The sequence below is a fragment of the Pundamilia nyererei genome, unplaced genomic scaffold (assembly GCF_000239375.1).
Source record: "Pundamilia nyererei isolate P.nyererei 1_Seehausen unplaced genomic scaffold, PunNye1.0 scaffold00107, whole genome shotgun sequence".
Classification (NCBI taxonomy): domain Eukaryota; kingdom Metazoa; phylum Chordata; class Actinopteri; order Cichliformes; family Cichlidae; genus Pundamilia; species Pundamilia nyererei.
Window position 1 is genome coordinate 593,834 of NW_005187508.1, and position 9,006 is coordinate 602,839.

A 9,006-nucleotide genomic window follows, 5' to 3' on the forward strand; every position below is an offset into this window, starting at 1 on the left:
CAAATCAAATATGCGAATCCATCAACTGTGGTTACCACTTGGGGAATAGGGAGCACCCGAAAGTACTAGTGATAATAAAAGTGGAGTAATTGTCTCATGTGCTGACAATATGAAAATGGTGACTTCCCAGCATATAATTTTCTGTCTTTACTATGCTTTATACTCAAATACTTTTCACCAACTGTTGCTGTTTTACCATTGCTTTTGTGCATCATAGAACTCACAGAGACTCTCTGAAGCTCCTAAGTATCCTTAAAATTTGAAAAATTGCACAGATTCATCCCCCCAACTCCCTTATAGACAAACCTGTCGTCGGTCCAGCGCGATGGCGGTGAGCGTGAGGGTGGAGACGTGCAGTGAGCAGTACTGTACAAAGCGACTGATGTGGCACATAGTTCTTCCAAACACCCAGGTGCTGTTCACAAAGCGGACCTAAAGGAGTGCACAAACACAGGGCAGGCCAAAATGAGAAATGTCAACGGTCTCATCAGGTAGATACACTGGGAGGAACGTCAACTTTTAAAACTGCAAAAATGAGAAGTACTCTAAGAGCATGGCTGCTCTTAGAGTACTTCTCTGGAGTACTTCTCATTATGATTATAATGATTAGCAGCCACTAAACAGACATGAGCTAACTATGTTCATACTCCAGTTCCCACAGCAACAATAAGCCTTAACTCTAAGTAACAGCTCTGGAATACTAGTGCACCAATGAGACAAATCAGAATTATTAGTAATTTTCTTGCAGTTCAGTGTAGACCCCTAAAAATAGTGTATGCCATGTGGGGAACATTTTGCTTTGTTATAGATTTTTTTCCATTGGAGGCTTTCATAGCATAGCAACCTTTTACACTGCTCTGATTCAGGTGAGGAAATGTCAGCAAAGATGGGAGCAATTTTAGACGCACCTGTAACACAAGATTACAGTTTATAGCCTGCACTGTCAGACATCCCCACTTGAGGTGTGCTCCTGCTTCTTCTAGTGTTTATAATCACAGTTACAGTGACACATGCTGTACAGGTCATGCAGGATACAGCCATCGTGTTAGATTTTTCGGCACATATGATCAAATGTTCTAAATAGCCTAAGTGCACTATTTCAAAAAGTGCTGAAAGAAAATCTGTCGGAAAGAGAGAGAGAGAGAAGGTGGGGTGAGGGTGTGTGAGGCAGGAGTTGTTTAGTGATCCTTGGGGTAGGTAAGAATGGAGAGTAATATTGAGTTGCCTGGCATGCCACAGAGGCTCTTTCAAGGTGAAGCTTTTTTCTTTTCTTTTTTATCTCCGTAATAACACAGGCCAGTCCTCAAACTGGAGCTGCTGCTCCAGCCCCACTAATACACAAACACCAAGCTTTCTCTTTCTCTGTCATTTGCAGCTACAGTGCCTTGAAAGATTATTTGTCCCATTCGTGATCTCTTTGATAATCTGATCTCAGATTATCAAGTAAATTTTAACATTAGAAAAAGATAATCCGAGTAAATACAAAACACCATTATTAAACAGTGATTTCATTTATTAAGGAAAAGGGGTTTTCCAAACCTGACCAGCCCTGTGTGAAAAAGTCATTGATATCTATCAGTCTGAAATGGGTTACAAATCCATTTCTAGGGGTTTGTCACTTCAGAGAACCATTATCCACAAATGGAGAAAACCTGGAACAGTGCTGAGGTGGCCGGTGCACCAAAATGACTCCAGGAACACATCAAAGACTCATCCAGGAGGTCACAAAAGAACCCAGAAAAACATCTAAAGAACTGCCAGCCTCACCTGTCTCAGTTTAGGTGAGAGGTCATCCATGGGAGAGTTCCAAAGAAAAAAAAACACTGTTGACCAAAACTAACATAAAGGCTCAAAAATCCTGAAGGAGAATGTCCAGCTATCAGTTTGTGCCCTGAAGCTTAAGTGCACTTGAGTAATGCAGCAAGACAATGATTCAAAACACTCTGGCACACACTTGGAGTGGGCTGGTCAAAATCTGGAGTTACATCCAATTGAGATACTTTGGTATGACCTTTAACAGGCTGTTCATGCTTGAAAATCCTCCAGTGTGACTGAATTAAAACAATTCTGCAAAGAAGAGTGGGCCAAAATTCCTCCACAGCGATGAGTGAAAGTCTCATTGCCAGTTTTTGCAGATGCTTGACTGCAGTTCTTGCTGCCAAGAGCGGCACAACCAGTTATTAGGTTTAGGGGGCAATTACTTTTCACACATTTTGTGTTTACTCTGGTTATCTGTATATAATAATAATATTATTGTTTGATTATCTGAATTTTTAAGTGTGACAAATATGCGTGACACTTTACTGCTGAACAATATAAGGAATGGGAAGGGAAAAATACTCCATGTGGTCGGGGTTTCACTATACAAATGTCAAAAACACAAGTCCAAACTGAAAAAAATGCTAAGTAGGTTAGGTTGTTAGAAAAAAAAAATCCTTTGCATGGAGAGATTCAATTAGCATATATTCAGAAACGCACTCTGTTTCGTGGACTCCAACATGAGGTCGGAGGCTGGAGGTGGTGGGCTGCCCACGTCTGATTAAAGCAGCATTTTTAATAAATACACTTCATGCATTCAGAGTAAGTCCCAAACTCAATGTCAGCTGTGAGTTTGCAGGCTCCAGGATGATTCAAAGCAGGAGTGACACATTTTCAACCTATTAAATGCTCATTTTTCTAAACAGTTTTCTACCTCACGGGACGGTGTAGCTCCCAGCTAAAAACACTTTCAAAGCGGTTTTTTAATATTAAGTTGGTAATGGAAACAGGGTGTGATATTTTTTGCTTTAAAGTAACTACCCCACTCACACATGAGATATATAATACAACACAGCCAGCCAAAGAGAGGCATCACGATGACACCACTAGCGCCATCTTTTGGTAGCAGTTTAATACAGAACTTGGAGCAGTGCTCGGAGTGTTGAGCAGGTTCCCCTAATTTGACTTAGTTTAATTATTGCAGGACATAACAAATGTTGTTATTAAAAAAACATTTATGTGTGAAGATAAGAGCTGCCATACCCATCACACACACATGCACACCTACACACGCGCGCGCGCGCACACACAGTGGTCTTACCAGAGTAAAGGGTGTATTGAGGACTGTGATGAAGATATCAGCCACCGCCAGGTTTAGGATAAATAAACTGGTGGCGGACAAGGTGCGCTTGTTTTTGACCACCACGTGACACACCAGGGTGTTCCCGAACAGGGAGATCACGATTATGAGGGAATAGGCTGCCACAAGCAGCGCCTTGATGCCCCTGTCCTGAGACTCTCCGCCGCTGCTGGCCAGAGAGCGCCAGCCCTCCAGCAGACCCTCATCAAAGTCCAGGAGAAACAATCCGGAACTCGCGTTCCCTCTCTGTCCCGAAACGTTCATGAAACGCTCCGCGAAAGAAAGTATCTCCTCTCCCGAAAGTGAAGAGTCGTTAGTTCTGTGTCCCGCTGCTGCCCGGCTCATCCAGAGGACCACGGAGAGCCAAACACATACTGCTGTCATTTTTATTATTATTATTATCAGTGTAATTATCGCATCCCCCTGCCTGTAGTTTTAATGAGAGAATGAGAGGTTTGCAGCTGCTTCTCTGTCATTCGTGTCACTGGAGTAAAGGAGAGAGGCTGAAGCGTGGGCAACAAGTTGTGTGAAGCGACTCAGCACCAGGAGAGGCTGCTGTTTATAAAGCTTCAGACTGTCGCGTGTGTGTCTGTGTGTAGCAGAGAGAGAGGGAGGGAGAGAGACTCCTTCCTTCTGTCGCTCTTATTGATTCGTTCTTAGTGAGATGTTTACCTGCAGGGTGAAGCTGGCTGATTTGCAAGTCCAAGGCTGCTTCGGGTCTCCATGCGTGCCAAATTAAACCGCCTGGTGGTTTATAATTGAATTGTTTTGGCAACAGACATTTAAGCTGATGGCCTGTAAACGTATCGACCATTTAGAGCATTCTGTTAAATACTTGGAAATTCGTAATTTAAACCCCAGTGTGTTCTTAGATGACATTAAAGGACTTTGCTTTTTTTACTTGTATAAGCTTTTTTCGAAGATTTTTCAGGTATATGTTGCCAGTCAAGGTCAGTGAAGTCACCAAATATGGTTCCTTGTTCATTTAGGGCAGGGGTGTCCAAACTCCGGCTCGCGGGCAGTCCATTTTTAATTGGCCCGCAAGTAATTTTATAAATAGAATAGAATATGGCCCGCACTTCAACTTTTGCATGAGTGTATTGCACTTCTTAGTTTTAACACCAGGGGGAGCTGTTGTTGATCAAGGCAGTTGCTCCACCAAAAAGGTCAATCACAGAAGAACTTTACCCCCAAGTTACTAAACATGGCAGAACCAAAGAAGCGAAAGGTAGAAAGTGAGTGCAGAAAATTTCAGACACGGTGGGAGAATATTTCTTCAAAGAATTCAAGGGGAAGTGTGTCTGTTTGATCTGCACTGAAACTATGGCAATTATCAAAGAGTATAATGTACGACGTCATATGAAACCAAACAAGAGGCCTATGCATCCTACACTGCACTCAGAAAAATTATGGTTCTTAAATGGTTCTTCAGATGTCTTCATGGTCCTTTGGTTTGGTTCGACCTTTAAAGGTGCCCCAACCATTTCTTGATGGTTCTTTGGGGCACCTTTAAAGGTTCTTCAATGAAACACGGAAAGAAATGGTTCTTCAAAGAACCATTGTTTGAAAGGTTCTTTCTGGCACCAAAAAAGGTTCCTCTATGGCATCAGTCTAAAGAACCACTTTTGGTTCCAGTTGGCACTTTTATTTTTCTGAGTGTGGCGCTGAGCGAGAGCAGAAATTAAAGCAAAGGGTAGCTCTCCTGCATGGTCAGCAACAGTATTTTTTTCGTGCTCAAATTGTCCAGGAAAAGGCTCCAATAGCATGAGGTCTCCCAACTCATCGCAAGACATAGCAAGCCTTTTTCAGATGGAGACCTCATAAAACACGGCCTCGTTAAAGTCACCAAAATAATGTGCCCGGATAAAGTGCAGGACGCACTGCATGAAGACTCGTCAGCCAACATTAAACTGCAACTGTCTGATAAAGCTGTGCTTTTGATTTTTACTCCATCGCATGAGATGAGAGCACCGATGCCACAGACACCGCAGCTGTCAGCTGCTATGTTTTTTTGCGGGGAGTGGACGAGAGCACGAGCGTTTTAGGTGAGTAAAAAATATATTCCACAGTACCCGTGGGTTAATAAGCATGCATGTGCAGGTACACATGCTTCAAATATCTATAATGCGCATCAATTCTGTCACTACCCTGCTTTTGCGCACCACTTTCTTATAAGCGTTTTTCTTGTTAACACACAGAGTGCACAGCGCACGCACACGCAGTCAGCTGATCGATGCAGATCTGCTCCTTGATCAAGTGACATTTGTCCGGATTTTTAGCAGAGTGGCGTCGGATCAGCACCGCAGCTGGATGGCCGATTTACATACCCAGCGCAGCTGATACTCACCAGAATAATTTACTAAAATTATATGGACTCCTGTTATTAAGTCCAGTTCAGTCTGTTAATGTTGATAATCGTTTCAAACGGACGTTAATAGATGTTTTGCTAAGCCTAATAACTTAAATAACAAACTTGAAATGTATCACTTTTAAGGGATTTTTCTAACTTTAATACAGTAAAGTTAAGGTTATACTGTATACCTAAGTGGCCCAGCCCCTCCTATATTTCTATGTATGTGGCCCTCAGTGAAAAAAGTTTGGACACCCCTGATTTAGGGTAAACGTCTTTCTAAAAAATGAATAAATAAATTATGAGAGGGGAAAGTACAGAATAAAATTATTATATTATTAAATTTGTTTCTGACATCTTACAGTTACTTTTGCTAAGGTATTCATGAAGATTATTATTATTTTTGCTTGTTGCTCATTTTTGTCGCCGGTTCCTACCCCTGTGTGGATTTGGTGTGTGTGCTACTAACTACAGTTCCACTGATTGGGCTGCTGTCTGTCTTGTCCAGGACACTCTTGTGAAAAAGATTTTGACCCGCTCTCTTGGAGCCGCTGGTCCGGGGTGGCTTGAACCTCTTCCTTGTCGGGGGAGCTCCCTCTGGTGCCGGGTGGTTCGTGGGTGTCTGGGGCCATGGTGGCCGGCCTCTGGCGGGGTCGGCAGCTTCAGATTCACTGGGACTCTCCCCCTTTTGCTGTGGGCACCCCATCTGGGCCCTTCGTCCTTGTCCTGATGGGATGGACGCTTAGATGTCGCCCAGATGTGTGGCCTCAGGTCTGCGGGCTGCTGACGGCACTTTTCTCCTGGATACATCTCTGTCTGCCTCTGGCTAAATTGTAGATGTATAACTCAAAGAATTAAAAAGCTTTACAATTACTTATGATACCACTTTTTTCTTACAAATCAGTAAAAACTAAAATCAGAAATATTGAATTACTAAACCAATTATAGTTCTAATAAGACCCACAGTAAAAACAAACACTGACATCTGCAATTTAAGTATATTAAAAACTGCTATAAGGCCATAAAACTGAGTGAAACAGTCACGCACACGTTTCATTATTTACAGGACGAAAACGTCTATAAATGGGTTAATTTCTCACTGGGTTACTTTATAATGATACACAAACCTGTCACAATATCCTATGGACCACTGAGTACTACTCTCCTAAGTCATAATGTGTGATTTCTTAATAAAAAATAAAGAATCCTAAAGTCTGGCTTACTTGTTTGAAATGCTCAGGCCATCTGCTGATTGGTCAGATGCGGTTATGTCACTGTCTGTCACATAACCTGGGCTTTGCTGATTGAATGGGAGACAGCTGTGTGGTCCCTACACAATCGCAGAGAGAGAAGGGGAAAACAATAAAGTCACCAAATATGGTTCATCACTCGATAAAGGCTTAAGAACAGCCCTAAAAAACCTCACTGTCTTGCACCACCTCTGCCTATAATGCAGTATTGAGATCCCTTCCTAGGTGAGTCAACCCCACGTTTTCCCTGGATTTCTACAGCAACATAATTGAGAGGTTAATGATTTCTAAAAATAGATAAATACATGTCTGAAATGTTCTGAATGTGCAGATAGTTTTGAGCATAATCAGAAATTTAGAGAAGTGTATCCCACCTCTCGCCCTATAATAACTGGGATAGGCTCCAGTTTTACTATAGTTTTATGCATTTATCACATTGAACTACTGAGACATGCTCTTCAACTTGCACATCTTTATCTTTCCTTAAGACAGAGATTAAATGTGTAGTTAAACAAACTGTCAATTGGACTGAGATCTGGGCTTGGACTTGGCCCCATCTGAACCATTTCTGTGTGGCGTTTCCTGTATGCTTGGGGTCGTTGCCTTGCTGGAAAATAAATCTTTTCCTGATAATTTTCTTAGTTCATTATCCCCTCTACGTTTACAAGCCTTCAAAGGCCTGTTCCTCTGATGCAAGGCCAGAGGATGATGCTGCCACCGTCATGCTTTACAGTAGAGATGGTGTGTTTGTGGTGATATGTGGAAATTGTCTCATCAGACCAAATAACCATCTTCTAGTTGACCTTGGAGTCACCCACATGGCTTTGGGTGAGTTCCAAGTGAGATTTCATGGCAGCTTTTTTCAGCAGTGGCTTCTTCTTTGCTACTCACCCATACAGCTTTCACTGATGAAAGAACCCAGGCAACAGTAGTTGTATGTACAGTCTCTTCTATCTATGCCCCTGAAGCTTTTAAATCCTTCAGAGTGGACACCTGGTGGCCTCCATCACTGGTGTTTTTTTTCCCCAGTCACTCTGTTTGCGAGGATGACCAGCTCTAGGCAAATTTAGACAACTGCCATACTTCTTCCATTTCTTAATGATGGACTTACCTGAACTCTGTGGTATATCCAGTGAGTTGGAAATCGTTTTGTAGCCAACTCCCAACTTTCAAGGACTCTGAGTTTTCTGAGTTCCTTTATGTTTTCTTTTTGCAGCAGCTGATGAACCAGAGTCTGAACCTTACAGATACAGGTGCCTTTATACAATCGCTTCATACATGGTAGATGCACAGGTGATCTCCATTTCCCCAACTGCTGGAATCAGCTGGACCTCTGATAAATTAGGTTGTCACTTTAAAGATCAAATGTTTATTTTACTATATATACTTTTAATTAACTGGCATTATTTTATCAACATGAAAGAAGCTTGACCATTGTTTTGACCATGATCTTATGTATTAAAGCATTGAAGGGGTGAATACCTTTTATAAGCATTGTATATGCAGTCAAATATACCTGGCTCATAAAGTAGTATCAGTCTCAGATTAGCAAATAACACAGTCCCCTGCTGAGAGCGATAATAGCAGTGAAATCAGCCATGAAGAGGCTTGGACTGCTGGGAGGAGAAATAGGATACCAGCATAAATTATATATGTAAATTAAGGAAAAGACAAACACGTGTAACACAGGTGATAAATAGATTCCAGTGCTCACAAGACTCAGATTTTTACACTATAGATGCAAACAGTTTTGTTTTATTTGTACTGGTTAAGCTCAGTGTGCTGCAAAAACTCTCAGAAAAATAGATTAAAATTAAAGTATCAAATAAATAAACTGTTAATGTTATTCAATCAATAGCTGCTCTGACAGTCTGCTTCCATGCAATTACAGTGTCTGCTGCAGTGTTTTTAAATGCCACTCAGTCCAGATGAGTCGGAGGCTGAAAGGATGGGAAAAGTGACAGAAACACTGGCGAGAGCAGTAAGAAAAGCCACAAACAGATGTCAGAGACGAAAGGATAAGACACGCGTTAATGATCAAAAATACAGGAGAGTAAGAGCTGAACTGTTGCTTCACTTATTTAAATTCCTCTAGCATGAAAAGAAGTTGGCTTGTCTTGAGCAGAGGATACCAAGGCATTAAATTGGCTTCACTCTGAGCCTGTATGTGGTAGATGGATTGCAAGACGCGGGAGCCTCAAGTTCAGCATGTGTCCCTGGTAATTAGCACTGCACTTAAATAAAAGTAATGGACGGATAGTTTTAAAAATTGGATTTAAATCGATGCG

The 9,006-nt window shown here is 41.8% G+C and overlaps 1 protein-coding gene across 1 annotated transcript in view; it reads right to left on the minus strand.

Annotated features, from left to right (window-relative positions):
- The window catches only part of gpr83 (G protein-coupled receptor 83), a 23,500-nt gene extending 19,998 nt beyond the window's left edge, over nt 1–3,502 (minus strand). The window contains exons 1-2 of the mRNA XM_005741210.1: nt 3,080–3,502; nt 307–432 (exon numbers count right to left, since the gene is read on the minus strand). Of these exons, the coding sequence (XP_005741267.1) occupies nt 307–432; nt 3,080–3,502 (549 nt within the window). The remainder of the gene's footprint in view (nt 1–306; nt 433–3,079) is intronic.
- Nucleotides 3,503–9,006: the final 5,504 nt, after the last annotated feature.